This window comes from Triplophysa dalaica, chromosome 13 (genome assembly GCF_015846415.1).
Source record: "Triplophysa dalaica isolate WHDGS20190420 chromosome 13, ASM1584641v1, whole genome shotgun sequence".
In the NCBI taxonomy this organism is placed as follows: Eukaryota; Metazoa; Chordata; class Actinopteri; order Cypriniformes; family Nemacheilidae; genus Triplophysa; species Triplophysa dalaica.
In genome coordinates this window covers 21,940,197-21,953,783 of record NC_079554.1, presented here as the reverse complement: position 1 = coordinate 21,953,783, position 13,587 = coordinate 21,940,197, and the positions used below count along the sequence as shown (strand labels likewise).

The 13,587-nt window shown below is 39.3% G+C and overlaps 2 protein-coding genes across 2 annotated transcripts; one reads left to right on the top strand and one right to left on the bottom strand.

Moving 5' to 3' along the window:
- Window positions 1–6,563: 6,563 nt before the first annotated feature.
- cpsf2 (cleavage and polyadenylation specific factor 2) lies at window positions 6,564–11,977 on the bottom strand. Its single transcript, XM_056764732.1, has 15 exons — window positions 11,819–11,977; window positions 10,849–11,017; window positions 10,616–10,775; window positions 10,401–10,506; window positions 10,191–10,320; window positions 9,981–10,096; window positions 9,609–9,796; window positions 9,232–9,522; window positions 9,029–9,129; window positions 8,705–8,908; window positions 8,060–8,212; window positions 7,655–7,880; window positions 7,249–7,566; window positions 7,027–7,161; window positions 6,564–6,838 (listed from the first exon to the last, which is right to left on the bottom strand). Exons 2-15 carry the CDS (start codon window positions 10,995–10,997, stop codon window positions 6,746–6,748), a joined length of 2,370 nt encoding a protein of 789 aa, XP_056620710.1. The 5' UTR covers window positions 10,998–11,017; window positions 11,819–11,977; the 3' UTR covers window positions 6,564–6,745.
- A 42-nt stretch (window positions 11,978–12,019) lies between these two features.
- Window positions 12,020–13,531, top strand: LOC130434529 (NADH dehydrogenase [ubiquinone] 1 beta subcomplex subunit 1-like). The gene is made up of 4 exons (XM_056764734.1): window positions 12,020–12,038; window positions 12,422–12,519; window positions 13,125–13,269; window positions 13,363–13,531. Exons 3-4 carry the CDS (start codon window positions 13,130–13,132, stop codon window positions 13,397–13,399), a joined length of 177 nt encoding a protein of 58 aa, XP_056620712.1. The 5' UTR covers window positions 12,020–12,038; window positions 12,422–12,519; window positions 13,125–13,129; the 3' UTR covers window positions 13,400–13,531.
- Window positions 13,532–13,587: the final 56 nt, after the last annotated feature.

Here is a 13,587-nt window from a genome sequence, read left to right as displayed (position 1 = left end):
CGTACAGGAGTTTACTGTAGTACAGTAAATAGTAAGGTATAGTAGGCCAATGCCGTATTATTATAGTTAAAAATGAGAAACATAGAACAAATTAAAAGGAAAAATATTATAGACCTAATTGATTTATCTGTATGTACAATTCATGTCCATTATCAGTTCTCTGCCAATTGTACTTCACCTGGTTGACACGTTCCTTTTCCAAAGTCATGTAAATTATGTCATGTTGAGATTCACTGTTCAAGAGTTCGAGGAGGACACACATTTGTTTATTATATTTGGCTTCAACATTTGACTGTCTTTTGGCTGTATGTAAATATCATGCAAATGACCTGTAACTTCCTGAGATCAACACAATGACCCAGAAACATATTAGTTATACAGATGAACTAAACGTGTGCGGTCCAGCTGATAAGGAACGTGAATTCAGAGGTGGACATTAGTGTACATTGTGATAGACTAAGGCAAAATCTGTAAAATAATATGCACTGATACCATTCTAAGAGTCATCTTAAGACTCAGATTTTGAGGAATGTTGCAGGAATAGAGATATCAGAGCGTTTGAGCTAATGAATGCTAATATATAAAAACCCCCAGACCTGTAACCATTCACCTTTAAAGTCCACTTGAACCGGAAGTTACGATCCTTTTTACTTCCGTGTTCTGAGAAGGAAGGACATTAGTGGGCGTGGCCTGCATTTGTCAGCGAATTGATTGGATGCGTAAAACAGCTTTGATTTTGAAACGAAACTGGCAGAAGACTGACATCTGAAGGGGAGGAGTTAACGGATCATCCGGCCGAGCCGTCTAGCTTACGTCATTTGACATGGATAGTCATTTATGGGCGGAAATGCATTTTCAGATTTTTCAAATGAAAATTATGAGGGTGCATTCATTTTAAAAAGAAAATGACCCACATTGATAAACTATTTATTTTAAACGCTGCAGCATTTCATGAAAAAATAAGAATGTTAAATTATAATTTCACTGGGACTTTAAAGTCGGCACGAGCCGGAAGTAGCGATTTTCTTTTTATCAGGATCGTGACGTAACCCGAGGGAAACGACTTCTGAAATGAGGAAAAAATGAAGGGCGGGACTTGATATCATCCACCGAAAACTGATTGGATCGTTAAAAGGTGAACATTTTTAACGCTAGTTTGTAAGTTAACTGTATTTTTATATTATTATAAATTTTTAATTATGTTGATATGTTTTATTGATTTTTATGGCTTTGCAGAACATTTATGATGTCCGTTGTCCCCCCAGAAATTGTGTTGTATACCTTGAATCATTTTTTGTTTGCAATCTGTCAATCATTGTAGCCCCGCCCTCGCGCCATTACTCGTGAAGAGAAGTCGTTTACGTTTTGATTAACGAATACAAATGCGAATGGATTTAAAAAAAAAGCTATGTGAACGAATTAATAATTTATAATAAATACTTCACTCCTGTGTAAAACAATTAGAATGATCATTTTTAATTTCGTGCTGTCTGTAACACTAACCCACAGCAGCTTCATCATGTTCACAGAAGAGAAGAACGACGAGTCTCTTGTCTGATTTCTACTGTGCTTATATATTTTTATAACACAGAAAACTCTAAAGCTGTTAAGTGGAGACGTTGATCCAAAACGGCCTACTCGTTTTAATATGCAAACTCGTGATGTGAAAGTAAGTAGGCAGAAAAATATCCTCCACTTCAAACCTTTCATCCAGCTGACATCAGTGTGTTATGAAAGCTTCTTTTGTTCTCTGTCCTCAATGTTACTGCCAAAGTTTTACTGATAAAAAATGTACTTTCATTTATCTTTAAAAAGAGCCTCAAGCATCCATCAAAGGATAGTGCACCCAAGTCATTCTGACGTCATTTATTCCCCCTCCTGTTGTTCAAAACCTGAAATTTTCTTCAATGGAACACAAAAGAAGATATTTCGAAAAATGTCTCGGTAAACGTTTGTGTTCATACAATGGAAGTAAATGGGGTTCAGTGTCAACGTTCCTAAAAATAAATAATGTTTGGAATGACAAGAGGATGAGTGAATGATAAAAGGAAATTATTTTCATTTTGGGTGAACTTTACCTTTAAGAAAAAAAACATTGCCTAATTGTATGTCAGACGTGTCAAAATCACAAGAAAAAAAGTGATTTTAAGATTTAATAAAAGGCTTCCTTTCAGTTAGAGGTGCTAATATTCATCTGATGGAATATTTCCAATAACACCATTGTTTTGCTAACAGATGTTTACGAATATAGCAATCATTCTGTAGCATATCAACACATGATAATATCACCACATAAGATCCTGTTTTCACTTGAACATCTGTTTTATAACGCCTTCAACGTGTGAAATATACAGTCATTAGACTGAAACAACAGAAGTGGATAAATCACACACAAAACTTCACAAGAAGCAGCTAAACATGATTGATGTGATGCAGTTGTTGTAATGGATCTGTGAAATAAACACTCAGGAAACTTCATTTCAAGCTCTATGCATCACAGAACCTCGTATCAAACGCATCCGCCGCAGTTCAACTGAAGCTTTTTCTCATCTTGATCAAATGCTCAAAACATGAGTGTGGTTTGTCATCTAAAGTTTGTCATGTCGTCATGATTGTGAGATTATCTGTGAAACAACAAAGACCAGATCAATCATTTTTACTCAGATCAATATGTGTTGTAGGTGGATAAAAACATTATATGGTTCATTTTTGGTTTTAATTTAGTTTTGCATGGAATGTCATGGGAAAGCTGCCCCGATGCATATTTTTCTCCGGCAGAAAAATGATAGTGTCACCTTACCCACAATGCACTGTGTTCACATATTGTATAACACTGCATTGGCGCGGCATCATTTGTTCTTCTGACAGCTCGGTTCACTGCTGAAATGTTCATCGTCTTGGGAACAAATGTGTGCTTGAGTATCTGCAATATTCAAACAGTGATCAGAGACTTTAACACTTTTATATGTTGTGTTACGTCTCGAGTCTCACCAGTTAGATCTGTGAACAGTCCACAACATGACATTTTAGTTTATGGATCTACCTCATGTGTGCATGTTGTGTTCCTTGTGTGTCCACAGCAGTGTTGAGTGTAATTGTGTTTTGATTATTGTTTGATTGTGTTATGTGTTTGAATAATGGTGTGATTATGTTGTGTGGATTTTGTGATAATGTTGTGATGATCTTGCTATTATTTGTTGTGTGACTGTGTTTGTATTTTGATTATTATGCGAGCGTTTGTGTGTGATGTTGCGTTTAAATTTTGTGTGAATGTGCTGTGTGATTGTGTTGTGATTATGTTGCTGTGTGTGATGATTGTGTTACTAAGTTACTAGTTACTAGTTACTGTTATTTAATTACATTTCCCTTGAAAGGCTTACTGTATGGGATTGCTCTTATTTTCTCTGTAATTCAGTTACTTCTGATGTAATTAAACTAAATACTGTGTGTAATATATGTTTGTGTAATATATGTTTGTGTAATATTTGTGTGTGTAATATCAAGGTTAAAGTAGGATAAAGTAAGTAATTAGTAATAAATAAAGTCATTAGATAAAGTAGTAATTTGAAGAGAGTCATTTGTGGAGTAACTTACCTGTAATTAGTAACGAGTAATGGATTACTTTTTCAGAGTAACTTACCCAACACTGCTCCACAATCCTTCTGATGTGATGAAAGAGGTGACAAAGAATTTGAACAAGATATTGATCTGCTAACCGTATCTGAAATCACAATTCTTTGGGCAAACACACAACACCACACAAAAACACAACATCAGAGGGAAAATCACACATCAATTTTAACACAAACAAAACAATCACAAATCACCACTTAGCAATCAAACAAGAATCATAACACAGTCACACATAATCAATACACAAACACATCATCACACACAAACACTCAACAACATAATCACAACATGATAACACAATCACACATCATCGGACAAAACATAATCACAACATGATCACACAATCAACAGAATCACACATACTCAAAACAAAAACACACAACTACATAATCGCAACAAAATCCCCCAATAAACATAATCACATATAATTTCAGTTCCAACCTCACTCTTTCAGAACACAAAGAATTCAAACAAGTTTTTGTAAATCTAAACAAATCACTCGCTCTTGTTGTAGTGGTGTTTGCTAAAGCAAGTGTTACTATCACTAATGAAAAATCTCTAAGAGCTACACATCTAAGAACTAAATATCCTTTAAATGCTGTGGTTGAGATCTTTTGACTTCCACGAACAACCACTTAGTGACCACCAAACACACCACGACAATTGTAGAGCAAGCCACTAAACAACATTCAGCAGTAACTCCTTAGCAACCATATGACCCTGACAACCACCCCAGCACTGCAGCGATAACATGTGCACTGAAAACGTGAAAATAGAGTTTTAATAAAAAGGGATGAATAATTGATGGAATTTCGGGTGAAACATTTCTTTAAACCCTCTGTCACACAACGGCCCAGTCCTGTCCAGACCTCAGTGAGCATCGTAACACTAAGATTAACTTTTGGACATTTCTGCTGTTCCCTGTCAATTATCATGATGAAGGCAGGGGGGCGGAGCTACACTACTGCTCCACTTTACTGACGAATGTCTTGAAAATCCCTTCATCACAGAGAGGTTACTGGAGTTTACTGTGAGGGATGTAACAAACATTTCATTTCATACATCCCTGTTGAAAAAAACAGCATATACTAATTTGGTATTTGATGCTGGTTTGCGCTGGTTTAAGCTAGTCTTTAGCTGGTTTAAGCTGGTCAAACCAGCATCGAAACATACCCAACCCAGCATATGCTATTCTTTTCAACAGGGATGATGTTTTCAAATCTAAATTTAATTTCAAAACTTACACAAAACCAAAGTGAGACTAGTGTAGCCTCATTCTTTTCATTCTTTAAGGTTTTGCTCAGTTTAAAAAAACATGCTGGTTTATGTTTTGATGTTTTGACACAAACCAGCATCAAAACGTAGCAAACCAGTATATGCTGTTTTTTAGCAGGGATGTACGCCTCTCTGAAACGCACCGATTTTTAACAAAGCTCATGGCTCTGAAAAGCGAGGTGTGCTGTGATTGGCCAGTTAACCAGTGTTAAGTGATTGGTGGAATACTGCAAGCGTGTGACAGAAATGTAACACCTCTTACCATGTTTGGAACATCAGGTTCCCCTTCAATTGTATTGAAAGGCATGCCCACCTTACTTGCGTTTACATTTGGGCGGTCTTAGTCAAGTCTAACACAAACTGATGTAGATTTGTGTGGGTGTGGTCACACAAGGCGTTTCTGGCATGTCTGGGTGAATATTTGCTTTTAGATCTTTGTTTCAACACTTTAATTCGTGCAATTTTACGTTTCTAATACATGCATGGGCAACTTACAACACAACTAATACACAGAAAAACACGGATTCGCGCCATATGACCCTTTTAAGTATCACAGGAACATTTTGAGTAAAAATGCCAAAAATACATTGTGTGGGTCAAAATTATTGATTTTTCTTTGATGCCAAATATCATTAGAAGATTACGTATCTTGATTTTTCATGAATTATGTACTGTAAATATATCAAACCTTTTTTTATGAGTGGATGCAGCAAAATTGGGAGGAAAAATGGCAGAGAACACGCCTACAAACTTCGTTTTACGATTACGTAACAATCTCAACTTCGAAAAATTGACCATCAAGATGATTTTTGTTGTCCAGGGTCACATACAGTATGTGCAATAATAACAGTTACGATAAAATTGTAGATCTTTTTAAACAAAAGTCTTTAAGTGATAAGTGTACACTGAAGCTCAGTTGGTACAGCATTGTAAGTCACAGGTTTGGAAACTATAGAAAACCACAACTTGCTTTGGAAAAAATCCTTTGCCAACTAAATAAATAAAAAACGATTACTGCATTTCTATATTGCTTATAAGATATATCTTATTGAAAATACGCCCTGAATAGCTGCCCTCAACTGATTTATAATGGGTGTTGTCAGGTGTCAGTCAGGGGGTGTAAAGCTCTACCCTGTTGAACTGTGGGTCTGTAAGACTATGTTCCTTGCTGGGATGGGTCACGCTTCAACATCTGTCTACAGGTTTTTGGTTTGACAGCTGTCCAGAGAACACCAAAATACCTGAACATACACAATCAACCGAGACGTTTGGAGGTAAAAGAATGAGAATCTACATGATTACTCTAATTTCAGAATGAAAAGATAAAATGTAAAATCATTTTAAATGGGAGTTAGACGGTTAAATCTATGACGTCTACGCATCAGACGTTTCTTCAAGAACTGTACAGTAGTTACAAAACAGCACACGAGTAAAAGAACACGCCATATAACTGGGACAAACTGAAACCCAAGGTGAAACCAATACACATGTGTCCAATACACATTCAACATATTTGCACAATGAACTGCGTGAATTCATAGCACACGTGTGTACGCTCTGTATTGTGTTGTATGACATCGCTTCACACACAGCCTTTAGTTTTAGATAGAAGTCTGCATGTAAACGCACAAACCCACACTGACACAAAGTTTTGTTATGAAAACAGAAATTTATCAGTGCACCAACGAAAGTGTGAAAAATCAATTTCCTGGCGTTGAGCAGCTCTGAACAAAATCTACAGGCCTCATCGCTTGGGAAAACAATTAAATATACACAATCTATAAAGCTACAAATTGAAATAATTGAAAAACTGGAGTCTTGATGAGAACGAGAGGAACTAGATGACGGCGTACTGCTGATACAACAGCTGACGGATCCTGTAATAATCGTCACAGTGACAGCCCTCTAGACAGATTCGACCAGCCTCCGTCTGAGAGAGAGAGAGAGATATTGAAAATAATGACAATAAAATAGATTTTGTTCTAAATTCTATGCAATTCAGATGACAAATATATTCAAACGTTGTGTAAAGAGCTTTGGTCAGCCAAACTTGAGGATCATCACAACAGACACTCCATCAAAAAATTTATAAAGATGCTATAATGTAAAGTCACTTACTCTCCTCACGGCCACCAGATTATTACACACCAGAACTCCTCCCACAAACTCCGCCTGGATCCCTTCACGCAGAAGAACCTGTTTAAAGTCCGACAGCCGTGGTTCATTGATGAACACAGACTGATGACCCGACACCTGTGAGAAAAAAGTGCAATGTTATAAAAACACACGAATGATGATGTTGAATCGAGGAGTGCGATGTTTTTAATCTCTCTCGCTCACTTCCTGAACAGGCAGTGGTTCCAGCGTGGGTATGACATCACTCTCCTCCGAGATCTCTCGCTCGTCTTCTCCAAACAAAGTCTTCATGGCGCGCTGGTTAGCCACGCTGCTGGGTTCAGTCGTCAGCTCTGAAGTCGTAGTCACCTCCATGGCCGGATCGCCGTCCTCCCCTTCATCCTTCACATCCCCGACCTCCGCGATAACCCCCGTGTCCACTTTCTCCACACGCATGTCCAGGACGCCGTCGATCCAGGCCAGCTCTGTGTCTTTGGCTCTACAGAACTGCAGAGAGCTGACCAGCGCGTCCTTCAGCCTCACCTGTGCGACACATTAGCAAAACGACACGTTGACAATCACTCATCGCTGGAAAACCAACCACTTCAACACAGAGAAGAGGGAACGTCACCTGGTAAATGTGTGTTTCGCTGGTGGCGTCCACGGTCTCTTGAAGTTTGGGGGTGTACACTTTGATGTCTTTTCCGCTGAAGGCCTTGCAGGACTCAGCCAGATCCTGACTGGCCTCGGGTGGACCGTGAACGATGATCAGCTGTCTGGGCTTCATCTGGTTTATAATCTTCTTAATGGAGTCGCCGTCAGATCGGCCCTCGTAGTCGATGTATGTGACTCGAGCTCTGAGTGTCACAGCAGAATATAATGGTTCACATTTTTAAACCCCGTGACCGTTCCAGCTTTTGTTACAAGAGATCATATCATAAAGACACGCAGATGTCGCGTTGTTCGCAGAATTGTACATCACAGGACCGCCATATTGGGGAGGGCGTGAGGGTTTTATGACCTACGAGGTTCTCACCTGATGTCTAATGTTTGTGTGATGCTGTTGCATTTTGTGGGAACGTCGGACAGGTCCTGCTCCATCGGCTCGTCTCCATTGGTCAATCCAAACTCCAGCTTGCTCTTCTCGTCTTCAGTGGCTTGAAGTTCTGGAACCAGAAAGTCCTCCGGCCTGGAGTCAAAGGTCATGAAGAGGCAAAAACAGAATAGCGATCCTTAATGGAATAGTTCACCTTCAAAAGAAAGATTCTGTCATCATTACTCTCCCTGTGGTCATTTCAAACCTTTATGAGTTTCTTTCTACTGCAGAACATAAAATGAGATATTTTGAAGAATGTTGGTGGTCCTCATTGACATTGGTTTTGCGTCCATACAATAGAAGTCAATGTGGAATGGTTTTTGGTTGCCAACATTTTCAAAATATCTTCTTTTGTGTTCTGCAGAAGAAAGAAAGTCAAGCAGTTTGAAATGACAACAGGGTGATTAAATGATGACAGAATATCATTTTTAAGGGAAACCAAAGTCAGCATCAAATCCTTCTGTACACTGAAACCGACCACTGGAAAAATGACCGCAGTATTTCTATATCTATTTCTACATAGTGTTCTTTGACCTAACACCACAGTACTGTCCAGGAAAAGAAAATGACATTTTCGACCCCCACCTGATGATTTCTCCATACTCGTCCCATTTAATCCTCTCCTCATGTGTGGGAAACATGGGGTAGGATTTTTTGGCCTGTTTGAAGAAGCTGCCCTTCCTGCCACCCTCTCCTTTCATCATCAGATCGTGATGTTTGGTCTTCACTACGGCAGGCTGTTCCAGGTCATCATCCATATCGCTTTCATCGCTCGAGTCCAGATCCTCCCTGAACATCAATGCTGTTAGTAATCCTTACATTATAGGACACAGCCCAGATTTGTATAAAAGAAATGAGCATCACTAATAAAAGTCCCTCAGTATTTGATTAGCAAACACAGTCACTCACTCTTTCGCCTGCTCCAGTTTCTTGGCAGCTTCTTTCTTCATCTTTTCTTTCTCCGCGTACTCCTCCAGTTCACGACCCTCCAGTCTGCAGCGTTTTCTTATCTGGTTTAGTTCAAAGCAAATAGAAAACCGTGTTAAACATCACAATTCTCAAGTATTTGGCAAGTAAAATGACCGCTGATTGTGTCATATCTTCCTCCTGACCTCCAGCTCAATCCTCTTCTCTCCCGGGTTATCGATGAGGTAGCGTCCCAGAGTTCCCGGCGTGGTCCTGTACGTGAGGATCACAGAGTTTTTCGCGTCCTGGCACCACTGAATGAAGAGCTCTCGTGAGAAACCGGACTCCAGATCAGGCTGGCTGCACAGAACCACCTTCGGGCTCGGCACGCGGGACAGATCTGCCAGACTGTGACAGAGGGAGAGGTGACGGAACTGGAAGGGGTTGTTGCGTTTGTCCTCGAAGCACCGCATGAGTTTGTCGCTCATCCACTCCACCTGTGAGAGACCGTGAGGATCAAAGTCAATCACCACGTCGCTTCAGGCTGAAGCTATAGTGAGTTGTTAATCAAATGAAAAGTGACCTGAGACTTTGAGAACTCCACCACATTGTAGCTGACGTTATTGAGCAGAGCGAGCGAGTAGACGCCCAACCCTGCGTCTTTGGTCCTCCAGATCTGATCCAGGAGCTGTGCCAGCTCCAGCACTCTCCCTGCGGTGTCCACAGCGATCAACACGTTCCCGTCACCGCGGAGCGTCTCCAAGACATTAGCTGAAGATGATATGTATACACACACATGCAAATGAAGCAAAATCCCTCACTTGTCATTGGCTGGATATGTTGTCCTTTAATGCTTCTGAAAACTACAAATGGTTTGTGTGTGTGTGAACCATCTGAACATAGAAAAGTCTTCTTTATCATTACACCTTCAAACTTTGAATAGGATTTCTCTTACTGAGCAGTTGCTCGTCGCGCTGTTTCCTGCGAGGCTGCACGTATGCGGCGTTGAATGAGTCGGTGATGAGGAGAGACGGCCTGCTGATCGTCTCCAGCGAGCAACCGTTCAGATGACTGGCATCAAACACAACAGTGACATCATTTTTGAGCGAACTTGAATTTTAAAATGATTTGCATATTTTCTCCGTTTACATTTATTCCCACTCACATCTCCCTCTTGTGATTGAAATCCACAGCATACACAATCTCCTCCTCTCCATCTTTCACGATTTTCCAGATAGTTCCACCGATCATGTGACCGGCAGGCAACGGGGTGATGGACAGACCGTGACCTTTGCCTGTTTGATTCCAAATCATGATCAAGACCAAACATAACACCACAACAGAGAATTGAATCTAGTTATTATACGAGTCTTACCTTTCAGGTTGATGATCTGCGAGTATTTCAACTGCTGGATTTTGTCAAATGCTGTATCTACATCATCTAGCGTGAAGAGGCTAAAATCTTCAGTGTTGTGACGTGACTAAGACATTGAACAAGCTATTAATTTTTTTTCAATACACATCTAAAATTGCTGGAGATGTTAGTGCCGTCTGCTGAGTCATCAATGAACCCGTGAAGGTCTTTCTCACCTGATAGAGATCGTACATGAACATCTGGCCCATCTTGTAGACAGGGATTGTGGCGTAGATGGTGCAGTTGAGTCCCAGTTTACCCACAGCGTACGGCAAAGCGCCCAGGTGCAGATGATCAGGGTGAGAGAGCAGCACCGCGTCCACCTGATGCACATGCCTAAAAGAGACGGAACGAAAATCAAACACAAGACTCGCGGAAAGAGGTCCAAGATATTCGGATCATCTCGTACCGCTTCAGGGAATCTATGATATCCATGGAGAAACTCTCATCCCAGCCGCAGTCCAGCAGGAAGCGAAACTCGTCCACCTGTAACAGGTAACACAGAGCAGATTCCTCCTGTACGCCGGACAGAGCCGTCAGTTTGATGATGGACGTCATTATGATTTCTGACGGTCACACTGCGAGGAAGAACAGAACACACAACAGCATGTTTTAACAAGATGACGACATTGTTTTCACATTTTCCTCCTGTCACCACCAGCATGCATGTGGTTTGGAAGCTGGTGGACACATACACTAGACAAAGGAAACCAGAAAAACATCTGCTGTAAGAATTGAGATATAGTGGGACACGTATTGACATTAAGAGGACCAGAACGTGTCCAGATTTAAGTAAATCCCCCCTATTATTTACATTTAAGGTGAAATTACTCCAATAATCCCACATGAACAGTTCTGTAGTATTTAATATAGTGAACTGAAGTAAATTGTAGTTATCACTTAACTTTAAATGTATACTATAGTATTCTGCAGTGTTATGTAATATGCACAGTAAATGTATAAAGCAATTACTATACTACGGTTCACAAACTGAATAGTATTTAGGAATTTTACTGATGTTTATACTTAAGTGAATACTGAAGTATTCTAGATATTTATTTGTTCATGGAGCATTTATGTGCATTCTTTATTCTTGTTCAAATGATCACAAAACTGAACATCTATAAGTAAACACAAGAAAATAAAGGAAATTAAATAGTACACGAACACACTTTTCCTCATTCATTACAATCAAAACACACCACGCAGACGTATTATTATTAAGAGCTCTCATCTAGACCATGATGTAATGGACGTGTAATCTACATTTGTGAATGATTTGAGTTTTCTCCTCATCAAACTCATTCAACACAAGCAGTGCAGAATAAGGCTACAGATTTATAAAAGGATGAAACATGATTGAATAAAACTCTTCGTACCCTTATCTCGTTGTGTCACTTTTCCTTTCCAGACGGTTTTTTAACGATTAAATGCCGTAAACGATGAAAAATCATCTTTAACTCATCGTAAAACTGAACACTTGCAGCATGAGACCAGCGCCATCACTGTTACTGCTGACGTCACAACACCGGACTCTTCCACTCACCGACTGAGGGTTTTTTTAACGGAGAAAAAATAACAATAGTTTGCAAGTGGTTGGTAAGTTAAAAAAAAATCGTTTTTTTTGTAGTTAACTTATAATAACCGTGTTCATCGTTTAATTAAGGGAGATTTACTTCCAAAATCGTTTTTGAAGGAATTCTGATGTCATACATTTTCATTGTTCGGCCGGCGCAGCAAGAAATCGAGATAAACAGACTTTTTTGTTTAAAGTGTTAATATAAGGTGGTAAAACTGCAAAAATACTTATCCGAAAAATCACCTCTTTGAATTAACGTTATAGAAATTATGCAGTGATGCTTGTGCGTGTGGCATGAAAAACCAACATTTTTATTTTGTTTTATGTCTTAGATATTTAGTCAAACTACATTTTTAACTTGTAAAAACTACCTTTTTAACTTTTAATTGGTTCTGAGTTTCAGTTCTCCCCCGAGCGTTGATAGTTGGATTCGTCCCGTGCCCTCCAACCCCCAAGGCTAATGCTAATGCTGCTGTGCTAATAACACAGAGGAGTCAGACGGTAAGTGGGATTTAAATGCATATGTATCCATTAACGCAGACATTATAACACTCATGCTGGAACATTTAGGTTAGAGAGATGTTTGAAATGGGATTTTCATAGAGAATGAGGTAAAATCGCGTTTTTACAAGAGGAAAGTAGCTGATATACTTTCGGGCCCAACAGTCAGTCACCTTCAGCCCAACACAACACGTTATTAATATTATCGTTTATTTGACGTTCATATTGCAAATTGTTTTGCTTTAAACTGGATTTAGCAAACTAGTTGACTACGTTTGGACAGATATAGTGACATTCTGTAATTTACTCATTCATGTATTTTAAACGGCATTAATTTTCTATTATGCATGCAAATTTTGTGACCTCCGATTATCGAGAGATTACTTGCAATTCTTAATTTTAAAGGTTAATTTGTCAAACCGCAGAACCCTCAAAAATGAACTAGACATGTCAAAGTGTGTTCAGTTGCTTTGATCACACAAAATCTCCCACTGCACTGTACATTAATGGTGAAATGGTAAAGGTTTCATCTATCTCTTCTGTTGAAATAAAAAAATTGATTGAAATGGATGTCAATGGAAAAAGTTTTTTTTCTTTTCTAACAGGCATCATGGTGAACTTTGCAGCAGCGATCCGTGAACATTGGGTCAACATTTTGGTTCCACTGGGTTTTGTGGTCGGCATTTATATGGACAGATGGAATGATCAGAAACTCACAGCATTCAGAAACAAGAGTGCTTTATACAGCAGGTGATCTGACTCTGTACATCACATGAAGATGTTTAAGTAACTGTACATCTTAGTGAATTATATTTCCTAATGTATACCTTTGGGTTTTTTTAGGGAACTGAAATCGGGCGAGCAGTACACCTGGAAGTGAGATTGCCCTGCAGTGATATTTATTTGACTCTCTGACCCCTAAATTGTCAATATGTGTGTATTGTCTGTTCATCCACTTTGTCTCTGATTGCAAGCATGATGACACAATAAATGTTGCATTTAGTTCTCTTAATTCCTTGTGGTTTTTAATTTCACAGATGCTATGCCATTACATGTTGATTGCAGCAT